We start from the raw sequence: 16,366 nt of genomic DNA on the forward strand, positions 1-16,366 counted from the left end.
GTACGTCACAATTCTAGCATTGTAAGACTCAGCCATGCCGTGCAATTCTAATTTCAGACTTCTTCAACTTTAAATTACCTTCCAGGGACCTATTAAATATTGTATTTCAGAGAGGAGCTCAGACATTTCCTTAAGTGTGGAATTCTCACTCACTTGAAAGTTTCCTTCTCAAGAGATGCTCCTGTGGGGGAGGAAGAAGCCCCAGCAAAGTACGTGCAAGACAGCATCCAGCGTCACAGCGAGCAGGTGGCAAGGGTCCTTCTTCAGGAGGACGGTCATGTTTACGTGTGTGGGTGAGTGGCCATCGTGCCCAAGTGCCGGGGCGGGGAGGGCAGTCGGTAATGTTTATTAAACAGACCAGGGACCGATTGGTTAGTGATGTGCACATGTACGGATGAGAGATTTGATTCTTAAATACAGGAATAGAAATACAAGCTCTAAAATGATTTTTAACATACACTTAATAGCCAAGAAGTTGGCCAGCGTGGCCCCCCCAAAAAAAAAAAAATTAACTCATGCATTGGGGAATGCTTTGTGCAGTTTTAAATACATGTTTTTAGCCTCTGAACGTTACATTCTGTCTCAGAATTGATTTTGTTGTATCAGTAAATAGTGAATATGTGATTTGTGCAGTCGACCTAGCCAAGGAAAACAGCTTTGGTTTTGACTCTGAGAAGGTGGGCCTAGGATCCTTTTTCTTTAAGGCATAATTTATGATGTCAAAGTTGACATAAGCCAGGAGTCATTCTTATGTTTCATCTACTTTTTGACATAAGATCCATTATAGAAACCCAAGATTGCCATAGAAAATAAAAATTTTAGGAACTTAGCTACTTGTTTTAATGGAACTCAAAAATGTTTGCCAGTTAAAAAGGAGTTTTGAAATAAGAAATTACTCTTTTTTTATCCTAACAACATCCCTGGCATTTAAAACATTCCGTAAGTCATCAGGTCAGGTTTTTTTGTTTGTTTTTTTTTTAAACTATGATACAGAAAAAGAAATACTGGCATAGTGACCCTAGAATACATATAAATATAATTGAAAAGGTTCATAAAACAAAGCTTCCTTTTTCGACTTACTTTTTATGACACATTCTGATAACTTTTATTTCATTTGTTCTGTCATTTTACAAAAAGCTGACTTTGGCTACGAAGTTGATGTCATGACCCATTAACGACTCCTCAGCTAGAAAACGCTGCTCTAGGTCAGAAAGGGCAGAGCTTCTGGACGCTGTGTTGGTTTACGTTTTCATTTACTTCTAGTGAAGCATTTGATCTTTCTTTGTTTGCAGAGGACAGTGCTGTCAGTGTCAGATACAGGCTGAAGGCTTAGATGCAGCTCTGAATAGTGGAGGTGAAGTCCGTTGTGCAAACACATGTACAAATATATGAGTAACTGGTAATTGAGAACTTGGAGGGGTTCTTAAACATCTTAAAAAAACTCTTAAAACATTAACCCAGAAATAACTCTGCACCGTCACTGGTGCTTCATTTTTCATGTCTGTGAAGTGAAGCTGATAGCGTTCATGGCTGGTCAGAGGTGAGGGCTCAAAGTGACACCCCACGGCACTCTAACATGGACCAAACACAGGAGACTGAGAAGAACAGCCACTGAGGAAGGAGCGGACTTGTCCCTAAGCCCAGGGGACGCTGACTCAAAGCGGAGCCTTTGCTGCCGATAGTCAAGTCGGGGGAAGACAGAGGGGCCAGTAGGTTTGGCAGCTGCAGCCGCGGGACATGGGGAAGGGCCGTGGGGGTAGAAGTGATCTCAGAGTGCTTGAGGGGAGAGCATGGCAGCCGTTAAAACTTTCTCAGGAAATCTTACTGTGAGGGGCAGGGCAAGTTCAATTCCTGAGACGTTAGAGTCCTGTCAGACACTTGCATTCAACAAGCATTCGAGTGCCTACTAAGTATTTGGCACTGTGCAGACGTCGAGGGATAATGGTAAATGAGATGCAGCCCTATCCCAGGCCGCCTGCTCCCTGTGGGAAAGCCGGGTCAGCAGGCGCTCACGGTATAGCGGGCGCCGTGCAGGGGCCACAGGAGTGCACAGGAGGGGCCCCTTGCCCGACCTGCAAACGAAAGAGCTGGGGCGTGGAGACACTTCATAGAGGGCCAGCCCTTGGCAAGGTCTCGGTAAACGTGTCTGTTAATAACTCAGCGTGTGCACGCGTGCATATGAAGGCTTAGACGTGTCCGGGGGGCTTGTTGCCCTCAGGAATGCCTTGAGAATAGAGGGAAGACAGGTGAGGAGGGGCCCGATTGTGAGGTCCTCAGACATTTAAAGATTTCGGCTGCTCCCAGAGCACGGACGCCTTTGAAGGGTTTAAAGCTGTGAATGGGGCGGTCAGCACCGCATGTGACAGTGGTCCTGGGCGAAGGCTTGTCCCTGGGGGAGCAGTAGGTGCCTGGAGACCTGAGGGACACTTTCCAGAGAGATGGAGGGAGGACTAAGGTGTAGTGACAGAGTCTCGGCAGTGAGATTTGTGAATTAAGGAGGATTTGGTAAAAATCACTGTTTCTTAAACAGTAATGCCGTTATTCTTTTTTTTTTAGAGATGCTAAGAATATGGCCAAGGATGTAAATGATGTCCTTGTGGAGATAATAAGCAAAGAGGTTGGAGTTGAAAAACTAGAAGCAATGAAAACATTGGCTACTTTAAAAGAAGAAAAACGGTATCTTCAGGATATTTGGTGATAAAATTGGAAAATAAAGGAAGAGAATTAAGCTTTTTGGCTGAAAGTACTAAAAGACAACTTTACTGAAGCTTGAGACTTCCGATTTTTAAAATTAAATTTTTTTTTTTAACATTTCTTGGAGGAGGTCGGGGGGTGGCATGGGGAGTGGACCGTTTAACAGTGTAGGAAGATTTCAATTCAGGTTCCCATATCTGCACCCCTAACCCTCCCCAAACCGCCCTGAGCTGAAAAAGGCAGCCCGCACTCCTCCACCAGCACCTCCCGGGGCGCCTCTCCCTCCTGGAGAGCTTCTGCAGGGACCGCGACCAGATCACAGGGCATCTCCAGCAGTACACGTGTGAAGACTTCTCAGTACGGGATACGGGCACGAGCGTCACCTGGGTAGATAGTTAAATCTCGTGAGCTGGTCACCGGTTTTTTTAAAATAATCTAAACATAATTTATATTCTTATGTAAAATATACCATAAAAATATTCATATTAGTGCATTAAAATTACATATGTTTAGCGTATCTGATTACATGTTTATATAATTTTATCAAATGGTTTATTACCAAAACTATATTTCTGATAAAAAATATTTTAAGGTAATGCTTATAGGGATTTTTTTATGCTAGAAATCTGAAATATATTTTGAAATTCCACTGGCATGTGATTTATCTACCACAGTTCCTTTTTTTTAATATCACAGTGTCAGAATTTAGGGAATTTGCATTCACTTTACAGATGCGAGCAAGTGCATATTTCAGTAAAGCTACCACCCTTTTCTCCTCCTCTGTCCAGCCCCCAGCCCACCCCCATTCCCCACCTTTTCATTTCTGCTCCTTTCGGCATATTTTTTAGTTTTTCCACATAATTTATTTTACCTCCATGATATCACACAAGTTGTAGCCTGGGCTTAAAATACCTACTTAATATCCTTGTATTTTTAAAATTGCTACTATTGTCTGACTATTTTATGTCTTCCAAATTCATATATTCAAATCCTGACTCCAGTGTGATGGTGGTAGGAGCTGGGGCCTTTGCGGAATGGTTAGGTCATGATGCTGGAGCCCTCAGGAATGGGGTCAGCGCCCTTGTTACAAGAGACCCCTCAGAGCTCCCCACTCCTTCCACCCTGTGAGGACATCGTGGAAGTCGGCTGTCTGCAACCCTGAGGCCTTCACCAGAACCCGACAACACTGGCACCTGGTCTTTTCCAGCTTCCAGAACTGTGAGAAATTCTATTGTCTGTTAGCCACCCACTGGTATTTTGTTGCAGCAGCTCGAATGGACTAAGACAATTCCTGGTGACACGTTCTCTTTTAAGATTTTGTCAAAACGGAAATCAAAATGTAAAAAGGGTATGAAAACTTTTCTCCTACTCTCAGGTATATATTGTTTTTTTATGAAAGAGATTGGCATTTAAAAAGCAAATCTTCACCTGTCACAGGTTTCTGGTCATTTTGAAAAATGAAGATCTGAAGGAAATATAATCTTAAGATTTGTTAAGGCTTCATGGCTGTTTATTATAATCTCTAATCTCATATATTTTACAATAGAAATATTTCCAAAAAAACAAAAGGCATAAGAAAACATAGCAAGCAAAATTATACGCATATGTTATATATATCAGCCAAAATAGACTCAAGGTGAAAACATGAAAAGGGACAAAGAACAATATTCCTTATTGATAACTCTAACAAGAATATATGACAATTAAGAACTTGTGTCCATCTTTTTGAATTATGGTTTTCTCAGGGTATATGCCCAGTAGTGGGATTACTGGGTCGTATGGTAGTTCTGTTTTTAGTTTTTTAAGGAACCTCCATACCCTTCTCCATAGTGGCTGTATCAATTTACATTCCCACCAACAGTGTAAAAGGGTTCCCTTTTCTCCACACCCTCTCCAGCATTTATTGTTTGTAGATTTTTTGATGATAGCCGTTCTGACTAGGGTGAGGTGATACATCATTGTAGTTTTGATTTGCATTTCTCTAATAATTAGTGATGTTGAGCATCCTTTCATGTGCCTCTTGGCCATCTGTATGTCTTCTTTGGAGGAACGTCTATTTAGGTCTTCCACCCATTTTCGTATTGGGTTGTTTGTTTTTTTGATATTGAGCTGCATGAGCTGTTTGTATATTTTGGAGATTAATTCTTTGTCAGTTGCTTCATTTGCAAATATTTTCTCCCATTCTGAAGGTTGTTTTCTCGTCTTGTTTATGGTTTCCTTTGCTATGCAAAAGCTTTGAAGTTTGATTAGGTCCCATTTGTTTAGTTTTGTTTATATTTTCATTACTCTAGGAGGTGTGTCAATAAAAGATCCCCCCGCCAGTGTTCATTGCAGCACTGTTTACAATAGCCAGGTCATGGAAGCAACCCAGATGTCCATTGACAGATGAATGGGTAAAGAAGATGTGGTACATATATACGATGGAATATTACTCAGCTATAAAAAGGAATGAAATTGGGTCATTTGTAGAGATATGGATGGACCTAGAGTCTGTCATACAAAGTGAAGCAAGTCAGAAAGAGAAAAAACAAATATTGTATATTAGCACATGCATGTGGAATCTAGAAAGATAGTACAGATGAACCTATTTCCAGGGCAGGAATAGGGATGCAGATGTAAATGGAAGTGTGGACACCGGGGAAAGGGGAGGGTGGGATGAATTGGGAGATTAGGTTTGACATAAATACACTACCATGTGTAAAACAGATAGCTAGTGGGAACCTGCGGTATGGCACAGAGAGCTCAGCTTGGTGCTCTATGATTACCTAGGTGGGCAGGATGGGAGGGAGGTCCAAGAGGGAGGGGATATATGTATACATACAGCTGATTCACTTCCTTGTACAGCAGAAACTAACACAACATTGTAAAGCATCTATACGCCAATAAAAAAAAGTTTTGTCCATTTTGTTGTCTGTCCATGTGTGACCCCAAAACTGATAGGTCCCTAAAGACAGACTGAGGAGTGTCTCTAGTGGCCCCAGAACCTGACCCGAGCCATCTGATTTATGCACAACATCCGGGTTATTTCTGTTAGGTTGTTAGATACCAAGTTCAGGTGAGTATTGATCAGCTGTTCCCTCACAGTGTGCCAGCAGGTGATGGTGAAACTAGATCCCAGGCCAGATTCTGCAGCACATGCAGATATTTAATAGTTTACTAGCAGTCAGGTATAAAACATCTTAGAGCCTGTCCTGTAAGCTTAACGAAGTTCCAGCCCTGTCTCTCTAGCTGGGCCAGCTACATCTTGCATAAAAAGTTTCATGTCTTGTGTCAGTTTATTCAAGATGGTCGTGAGTACTCCAGGAGCAGGGTTTTGTTTCTCCTAGCAGCATTGTGAGCTACCCTCCAACCCATTGGCTGGACACAGTGCTATTTTATGCCTCAGGCGCTACCCCAAGGATCTTGCTAGAAAAAGTCTTTGACCTTGTTTATGCTGCGGTGGAGAGTACCTCTGAGTTAATCTGTTCAAACTCCATCATACCTTAATAGCGCTAGGTATTCAGTAAGAGCCCCTTTCTAACCTCAGTTTTTCTAAGAATCTGCTATTGGACACATTATTTTCAGTAACATAATGTTGATCAGTGATGAAATTAATAGAAGAGCTTGGGGTAGCTGTCTGCATTAAGGTTTTCTTCATTATAATGCTAACTGCACCCCGAGGGTTCCTTACTCTGTAACACACCTATGTATCTGAAGTATTCTAGACTGAATTCCAGACACCGTAACATGGGGACACTAATCTATTTAGTCATAAACTATCAGATAAAAAACTTGGAGAATTTGCAGCATGTATCCAGCAAACTGGGCACCCATATTCGTTTCAGATATACTTGAAACATTTTAAAAATTGACCACGAACTAGGCCATAAAGGAAAACTCAAAATTGCATGAAATAAGACATTGTTTGCTGATCCTAACAGAATTAAAAACTATAAAAAGCAGCCCACAAAGGCCACATTGAAGAATTTTTAAACACATGCAAATGATTCATGGCATAAGAAATAAAACTAGATGACAGAAGATTTAGGACTGGTTTCTTCTAAAGTGCTAACTGGACACACGGTTGCAGCCAAAGCAACACCCGGAGGGAAATTTCATTCATCCATTTCACAGATATTTTAAGGGCCTACTTTGCCAGGTACTGAAGTACTGTTGATACAGTAGTGAACAAAGTAGGTAAAACGCCTCTGTTCTCAGAGCTTACATTTCTATTTGAGGAGAGCCATAAATGAATGAATAAATACCAATTACGATGTCTGAGAAGGTGACAAGCGTCATGGAGAAGGACAAACCAGGCTAAAGTGGGTTTAGTATGCAGTGTTGGAAGGGCCGTGCAACCAGACAGAGCAGTCAGGGAAGGGCTCACTGAGAAGGGAAAGATCTGGAAGAGAGCAGGCAGCCAGCTGCTGTGGATATCAGGCCAGGAGGCAGTCTGTGCAAAGGTCCTGAGGTACGACGGTGTCTGGTAAGTCGGAGGGAGAGAAAAGAAATGGGGAAATATGATGCGTTGCCTTGAGGTCATTGTAGATTTTGGTTTTTACTCCGAGTGACTAGAAAGCCATTGGATCAGAGGAATCACATGATCTATTGATAGTTTACATTCTGCAGGGCTTAACTCTGGCTGTTGTGGTTGAGACTGAACTGAAAGCGCCAAGGATTGAACCATTGAAATCTCTTAGAGAGTTGGCATAATACAAAGGGTCAGATCATCAAATCAGACTCACGAGAGTCAGAAATCTTAACCTTCTCCAGCTTTACTGATGTCAAGGATGCAGGAAATGCAGGACACGTGGAGAAGGGAGAAACCTAGGACTGCCTCTACCACTCCCTAGGATCTTCCTGCTGCATTAGGCCCTTGCAGACCGAGATTATCATAAAACGCATACATTGCAAATAGGGCATCACTTATACAAAAGGGACTATTTAGGTCATGGAATATCTCTTTTATATGCCCAAAAATTATGCAGCTAATGCAGCACTTTCTGGAACGCCATGCCCTATAAATCTATGCGTCCTAGGTTTATCTGGGTGAGCACTGTAGACAAACCAAGGACATCCCACCAAAAGTATTCAGTAACTATATTAACTGTAATTGTACTAACAATCCAAATAAAAGCAAGATTATTAAGCAAACCAACCCATATGTTATTTAGAAAAGATAGACTTTAAGTTGGAAAGTTTGGAAAAGAATATACCATGCAAACAAAAGAAAAGCAAATATAGTTAAATTCATATAAAAAGGAGGCTTAAAGCAAGAAATATTACAAGAGATATTATCATGGTGATTAGAGTCAATTGATGAGAAAAACATGAAAATCCTAAATATGCATGCACTCAGTAAAAAAGCTGCAAAATATATAAAGCAAAAATTGTGAACTAAGAGGAGGAAAAGCCAAATCCAAAATCACATTTGGGAAGTTATACCATAGAACAAGCAAACGATAGTAGGCATTTAGAAGATTTTTAACAATAGGATCTAATTGACATATATAAAACACTAACACCAACAACTTCAGAATAGAACTTGTCTTCTAGTTTACATTGAATATTTACCAGAATAGACCAACTTTTAAAGAGATAGAAACTGTACAATAGGTTTTCTGAGAATTAAACTAAAAGTCAGTAACTAAATGAAACTAGAATAACCTCCAAATATTTGAAAAATAAGCAACACAAAGTAACCTATGAGTCAAGAAAAATCACAAGGAAATTAGAAAATATTTTGATGAAGATGAAAAAATTTGTGGTATGCAGCTAAATCAGTGCTCTGGGGGAAGTTTGTGGGTCTAAATTCTTATAAAATTAAAAAAGCTCAGAAGTCAATGGTCTACGCTTTAACACTAGGAAGTTAGAAAAGGATCAGTTAACTACCAAGAATATGAAAGGATGTAGTAAAGATAAAAGAAGATTTCAATGAAATAGAAAAAACAACATATAATAGAGAAAACCAGCAAAGCAAAAGTTAATTGTTTAAGATTTTTTCCATCTTTACTGAGGTATAATTAACAAATAAAATTGTACAGAATTAAAATGTACAACGTGATGATTTGATCTATGCATACTTTGTGAAATGATGACCACATCAGGTTAATTATTACATTCTTTGCCTCACATAGTTATCGTATTTGAGTGTGTGTGACGAGAATGCTTAAGATCTACTCTCTCGGCACATTTCAAGTATACAATACTGTATTATTAACTATGGTCACCATGCTGTACATTATATTCCCAGGTCTTATTCATCTTATAACCAAAGGCTTGTACCCTTTGACTGGCATCTCCCCGTTTCCCCAGCCCCAAGCCCGGGGTAACCACCATTCTACTATTTCTATGACTTTGACTTTGTTCTTTTTAGATTCCACATATAAGTGAGACCATACAATATTTGCCGTTCTCTGGCTTATTTCACTTAGCATAATGTCCTCTGTGTTCATTCATGTTGCAAATGGCAGGATTGCTTTCTCGGCTGAGTAATATGCCATTGTGTGTATTGTTACAGATAAACTGAGGCATATTAAACATTTTAAGATTTTATTTGAGCAAAACTCAGTTCAAACCAGGCAGCACCAAACAGGAAGTTTTCAGGAGTGCTCCACCTATGGAAACTAGGGAAAAGACTAATGAGGAAGATGAGGAAGCAAAGCAAGGGAATTGTTTGCTTGGCTATGGCTTAAGCAGGTACGTTGTTTGGGAAATCCTATTTGGCTGTTTGTGATTGTCCTTAGGTTTTGATTTCTTAACCTTGAGGCACTACAGGCTTAGGTTTTGGTGGCTTACGTAGGCTGCCAAGGCATTAAAGCCACCTCAGCCAACCGACCTCCTTGGTTAGTTAATGTAATGATATACACCACATCGTCTTTTTTTTTTATAAGCAGATATTCATTTTTAATTATTTATTTATTTATTTATTTATTTTTGGCTGTGTTGGGTCTTCGTTTCTGTGTGAGGGCTTTCTCCAGTTGTGGCAAGTGGGGGCCACTCTTCATCACGGTGCGCGGGCCTCTCACTATCGTGGCCTCTCTTGTTGCGGAGCACAGGCTCCAGACGCGCAGGCTCAGTAATTGTGGCTCACGGGCCCAGTTGCTCTGCGGCATGTGGGATCTTCCCAGACCAGGGCTTGAACCCGTGTCCCCTGCATTGGCAGGCAGATTCTCAACCATTGCGCCACCAGGGAAGCCCTACCACATCGTCTTTATGCATTCATCTGTTGACAGACACTGAGGTTGTTTCCATACCTTGGCTATTGTGAATAAAGCTGTAACAAATATGGGAGTGCAGATATCTCTTCGAGATCCTGATTTCATTTCCTTTGGATGTATATCGAGAAGTGGAATTACTGAATCATATGGTAGTTCTATTTTAAGTTTTTGAGGAACCTCCATAGTGGCCATGCCAATTTACATTCCCACCAAAAGGGCACAAGTGTCCCCTTTTCTCCACATTCTCACCAGTACTTATTATCTCTTGTCTTTTTGATAAAAGCCATCCTAGCAGGTGTGAGATGATAGCTCATTGCGGTTTTGATTTGCATTTCCCGATGGTTAGTGATATTGAACACCTTTCCATGTACCTGTTGACTATTTGTGTCTTCTTTGGGAAAATGTCTGTTGTCTTTTGCAATTTTTTTTTTTTTTACTACTGAGTTGTATGTTTATATATATATATATATATATATATATATATATATATATATATAGGATATTATTAAGCCCTTATCAGATATATTATTTATGAATATTTTCTCCCATTCCATAGGCTGCTTTTTCATTTTGTTGATGGTTCCCTTTGCTGTGCAGAAGCTTTTTAGTTTGATGTAGTCCCATTTATTTATTTTTGCTTACATTGCCTGTGCTTTTGGTTTCATAACAAAAAATCATTGCCAACCAATGTCAAGGATCTTTTATCCTATGTTTTCTTCTAGGAGTTTTATGATTTCAGGTCTTACATTTAAGTTTTTAATTCATTTTGAGTTAATTTTTGTGAGTGGTATAAGATAGGGAGCCAGTTTCTTTCTTTTGCATGTAAATATCCAGTTTTCCCAACACCATTTATTGAAGAGACTGTCCTTTTGCCATTGTGTGTTCTTTGTGCCTTTGTCAAAGATTAGTTGACTGGGTATGTGTGGGTTTATTTCTGGGATCTAGATTCTGTTCCATTGATCTGTGTGTCTGTTTTTATGCCAGTAACATACTATTTCGATTACTGCAGCTTTGTGATATAGCTTGAAATCAGGGTGTGTGATGTCTCCAGTTTTGTTCCTCTTTCTCAGGATTGCTTTGGCTATTTGGGATATCTTGTGGTTTCATACAAATTTTAGGATTGTTTTTTCAATTTCTGTTAAAAGTGCCAATGGAATTTTGGTAGCAATTTCACTGAATCTATAGATCACTGTAGATAGTAGGATATTTAATAGTGTTATTTTTTTCCAATCCATGAACATGGACTATCTTTCCATTTATTTGTGTCTTCCTCAATTTCTTTCATCTATGTCTTATAGTTTTGCAAAATTCAACGTCTTTTTATGATAAAAACTCTCAACAAATTGGGTACAGAAGGAACGTACCTCAACATAATAAGAAAAAACCTGCACGTTTGATGTCAGAAGTATTGTGAGTGAAAACAGTTTGGTTACCAAGCCTGAATTAAGAGATTTATGAGCAAGCTATGATCACTTAGGAAAAAATAAAGGATATTGTATTTCTGTACATCCAGATTGTTACTATAAATTTAAAACTTGCTACATGAAAAATAAACAATTACCTTAAGTAAGTTTAAGTAAGTCTTAAACCTGGACTTTCTGATCAAACTTTAGTGTGTCCTTCTGATCTCCCACTGCTCCCAAGTACCTAAACTAGTATACCTTGGCTTTAAAATTCCCATGGCAATAAGACGATTTCCAATAACCTGGGGCTTCTAAGGTGTGTTGCTTTCTTGCCTATTCAGGACTATTTCTTCACTCCGTGGATTTTTTTCACTGGACATGACTTGGCTTTATTTGAATTTTCCTAAAATGTTATCACAGAGTGGATTGTACTTCAATTTCATCTTTAATCAGTCAGATTAATAAAATACTGGAAAGAATATGCACATTAATAAATTTAAGCTTTAAGTTCTTTAATCACAGCACTGATTATACTTTAAAGCTATCTCAACTGGATTTGTATTTTGCTATGATTGGGGACTTAAATTTTTATCCATTTATTTATTTTCTTTTAATTGAAGTGCTTAGCTTATTCTGGTTTACACAGATATTTCCATGATTTTCTTTTTTCATGTTTGGTGATGGAAAGTTTCATTCAGCTTCAGTATGTGCTTGAGGGGCATTGTGGTGGGGATGGGGGGAAAGTTCATAGTTTGGAATCAGAAACTTAAGAGCTGCAGCTCCTTGGAGAGACAGAGAGCACAGTAGTTACTAGCATAAATACATGTTTGAAACAGACACATGTTTGAAACTCAGCTCTCATGCGTGGTTGATGTCTTTGAACAAGTTATTTAACCTCTCTTTGCCTCAGTCTGTTAAATGAGGATTATGAGTTAATTTATATAAAGAACTTAGAATAGCTCCTGGCATTCAGTGAGTCCTTTATAAGTGGAACTGCTATTAATGATAACAACTTCAGATACAGTTTTTGTTTTCTCTGTGATATATATTTCCATTTTTTTCTATAAAATGCCGAGGTATAAACTACGATCATTTCTGGTCCTGTAAGATTCTCAATTTATTTTGCTTCTGGGGTATTAATGATAAATATTTAAAGGTTCAAACATGAAAGTAAGCATTCATGAATATGGACAATTTCAAATAGCTCTACACAGACCCAGAAGTGCCTGAATTACAATTTTTGGTGAGATGAATGAATGCCCTGCATCACATGCTGACTGCTGTGTAGAATGTCCCATGTGACGAGGTCTGGTCAGTTCTGGTTTCCCTCCTGCTCTGTGAGCCACAAAGATTAGTCCTTCTAGTCACACAGGTGATGCAGTTTACCTAACGTGTGTGGACATACACGTCAAGGTGGCTTATTTTCATCAAAGTTGAAAACTGAGATAATTTAAATATTTTTGCAATATTTGAATGGATATGATAAGTTTTCCCACTCAGAGAGGAACATTAAGTTGGTTTTTTTTTTTTTAACATCTTTATTGGAGTATAATTGCTTTACAATGATGTGTTAGTTTCTGCTTTATAACAAAGTGAATCAGCTATACATATATATATGTCCCCACATCTCTTCCCTCTTGCGTCTCCCTCCCTCCCACCCTCCCTATCCCACCCCTCTAGCTGGTCACAAAGCACCGAGCTGATCTCCCTGTGCTATGTGGCTGCTTCCCACTAGCTATCTATTTTACGTTTGCTAGTGTATATATGTCCATGCCACTCTCTCACTTTGTCACAGCCTAACCTTCCCCCTCCCCATATCCTCAAGTTAAACACAATTAAAAGCAGTGTTACTCACAGTGTTGTTAAATCAATTCTTCCAGGCTTTCATCTATGCTTTGTTTAATGCTAACATTTTTCTTTTTAAATGGGGTTGATTGACATTTCATGGAGATCCAAATATCGCTTTTGACATCCATTAAATTTTCATGAACCTGAGGTTCAGCTGTGTTTTTTTAGGTTAGGACAACTTTTATTTTTAGAAGTATTCTTTTAGGGTAAGAATATTAAACTAGAGTTGGCTGAAGTATGTTGAATGCATTTTATTGTCTGATCAGTCTCTCTTCAGCATTAATAATGTTCAGTGTACATGTGTGCATAACCCACCATTGTAAGCAGTGGGTGGCATGATCTGAGAAGAAACCCAGTTCTGAACCTAGGGTTCCTTGGTCTGCCCACTACTGCCGTGTGTCTCATATCAGGGTTAACAGAGTTTATCCACCCCTGTGTGTCAACCCTGTGGGCCTCACGGAGTCATCACTGAGATTCTGTGAGATACGTGTTATTATTCTTAGTCTGCAAATGAGGAGGTTTGTCTAAGAAGATTTAACTGCTCCATAAACTCACACAACCTTATTTTTCTTCTAAATGAGCGTCTTGGTTATTCTCAGGTCTTTGTTATTCTTTGTAAGTTTTAGAATCAGCTTTTCAAGTTCATCAAAACATCCTGATGAGATTTTTAAATTGGAATTGCCTTGAATACATTTTGGAAGGACTGAAATCTCTGCCATATTGTTGCTTGCTATCATGAAAATGGTTCTGCTCTCCATTTGATTAAATCTTTTGTAACGTCCTTCAGTAAACTTTTGTAATTTTTTTCACACAGCATTTACACATCTTTTGTTCATTTTATTCTTAGGAACACTGGATATTCTGTGATTCTTAAATTACTTTTTAAAAACTTTAAATGACTTTCTAGAATTTGAAAAAAGCTAGTTTGAAAATAGGATATAGGTAATATTAATCATAGGAATTTAGTAGATTTATCAAATAATATTAAATAGCTTTACTAAACCACACAATAATAATATTATTGTAGAATTAATTCTGATCGGCTTAGAAAAGTTACACAATAATAATATTATTGTAGAATTAATTCTGATCAGCTTAGAAAAATTAAACTCCAGGCTTTATTCTGATTTTGCCACTTTTCTCACTAACATCTTTCTGTTCCAGAGCCCCACCCAGGACACCACATGACATTTAGTGTTCTTATCTCCTCAGTCTCCTCCAGCCTGTGACAGTTTTTCAGTCTTTCATTGTTTTTCATGACACTGAAGTTTTGAAAAGCACTTGTCAGGTATTTTGTAGGAGGTCTCTTGTTTTGGGTTTGCCTGATAGTTACTCATGGTTACACTGGGATCATGGTTTTTAGAGAATACACCAGAGGTGAGATGTCACCTTATTTCTGGGAGCACATGGCATAACATGATTAATCACTGGTGAGGTTAACCCTGTCACTTGGTTAAGGTGGAACCTGCTAGCTTTCTCCACTGAGAAGTTCCTATTTTTCCTTTTCAGTCTATTTGGAAATGAGTCACTAAGTCCAGCCCATATTAAAAGGGAGGGAAATTAAGCTTGACCTCCTGGAGGAGTATCTATATATATTATTTTTATGCTTTGTAAGGAAATTTGTCTCTTCTCCCAAGTTATGTATTTTATTTTATCATCTGTTTCTATCAGATCGACTCATGGGTATTTATTTAAATACTATGGGTTATAATATTATGGTTTTTTTGCTCAAATTGTTCATCTTTGGCTACTGCAAGGTCTTTCAGGTCGACTCTTGTGTCCCTGCAATACGCCCCTTTGTTTTATTTTCTAAGTACTTCCTTATTTTCTGGCACTCTGAGATGTTCCAGGATCATCTTATATTCTCCCTGCCCCAGTGTTACAATCAAACATTTTCCCAAAGAGCCCTGATTCCTTCTATTAGAGAACCCCTGACGACCACTGATCTCTTTTCTATCTCTCTAATTTTGCCTTTTCCAGACTGTGACTTGATTAGAATTATACAACACACTGCTTTTTGGGTGGGTCTTCCTTCATTTAACAAAATGTCTCTAAGATTCATCCATGTGATTGTGTGAATTGTTACCTAGTTCCTTTTTATTGCTAAGTAATATTTCGTTGTATGGATATACAAAAGCTTATTCATTCACCGATTGAAAGAAATCTTCTGCAAAAACGTTAGTTTTCAATTCACTTGGATAAGTATGTGGGAGTGGGATTTCTGGGTCAGATGCCAAGCTTTTCTTTTATTTTCCTTTTAAAAAATAAAATTTCTAAGAAATTGCCAAACTGTCTTCCAAAGCAGCTGTCTTGTTTTGCATTCCCACCAGTGATGACTGAGAGCTCGTGCACTTATTTTGAGAGTAAGTTAGTAGGAGCTCAGCCTTGTTAGAGCTTCAGGACTGTCCTGTCTGCAGTCTCTGTGGCGTCATGTGTTACCGCATTCAAACAGGAGAGTCAAAATTTCAAACGATGGCATGGAGATGATAGAAACAAAGAGACAGAACTTGAGTTACTTGAATTTTGTTATTCTGTATGACCGCTTGAAGTTTTTCTTCATGGTGACTTTTTTTAACATTGGAAAACAATTACTTACTTGCTTCAGTCTTACTTTATAGGTGAAAAATGCTTTGAAATATAGGTGTAGCCGTGATCATATGATGTGCTCATTAAGAAGCTCTGCGTGGACTACAGACCAACGCTGGGACATCCACCTCAACCTCTGAAGTGCGTTGCCGTCTGAAAATTAACGTGGACACGACAGGTGCTCCTCAGATTTTGTTCTCTACTGTATGTGATTTTTTTTTTTCCCTGAGCCATCTTCTTTTCTGGTGTAAACTTTTAAATCAAGTAAATCAGATATAAAAATATTTATAAACAGCCAGAATCAAAAATGATATAGTGAAACCCACGCTTTAAAACTGTTCCTTGAAGATCAGCACACAGAAACTGTGGAGAAAACCATTAACCATGCAACAATAAAACATAAGTAAATGGACATTTATACAGAAAAAAAATCCAATTTAAGGCAGAACGTCAGGAGAAAGGACAAAAGGGGCTGGCCGTGTGTTGCCAGAAGGAACTGCAGGGCACATTTGAGTATTTTATTAATTTCACCAAGAACTGGACAGTTCTTCTGAAGCAATGGGTTAAATATTCTCAATGTTTCTTAACATCCAGCCCTTTTCTCAGACTCTTTTGGACATTTTCACTTAATAGAAA

The 16,366-nt window shown here is 38.7% G+C and overlaps 1 protein-coding gene across 5 annotated transcripts in view; it reads left to right on the forward strand.

Annotated features, from left to right (window-relative positions):
- MTRR (5-methyltetrahydrofolate-homocysteine methyltransferase reductase) overlaps window positions 1-11,598 on the forward strand; it is a 41,645-nt gene extending 30,047 nt beyond the window's left edge. For 3 of the 5 annotated variants that reach the window (XM_082380324.1, XM_082380325.1, XM_082380322.1), the window contains 2 exons: window positions 111-293; window positions 2,557-3,568. In XM_082380324.1, the coding sequence (XP_082236450.1) occupies window positions 111-293; window positions 2,557-2,698 (325 nt within the window). In that variant the 3' untranslated portion in view covers window positions 2,699-3,568. Of the gene's footprint in view, window positions 1-110; window positions 294-2,556 lie in introns of all 5 variants that reach the window. The other 2 variants (XM_082380321.1, XM_082380323.1) reach the window with 2 other exon arrangements.
- The last annotated feature ends 4,768 nt before the right edge of the window (window positions 11,599-16,366 follow it).

This window comes from Balaenoptera borealis (genome assembly GCF_965194805.1).
Source record: "Balaenoptera borealis genome assembly, chromosome: 2".
Classification (NCBI taxonomy): domain Eukaryota; kingdom Metazoa; phylum Chordata; class Mammalia; order Artiodactyla; family Balaenopteridae; genus Balaenoptera; species Balaenoptera borealis.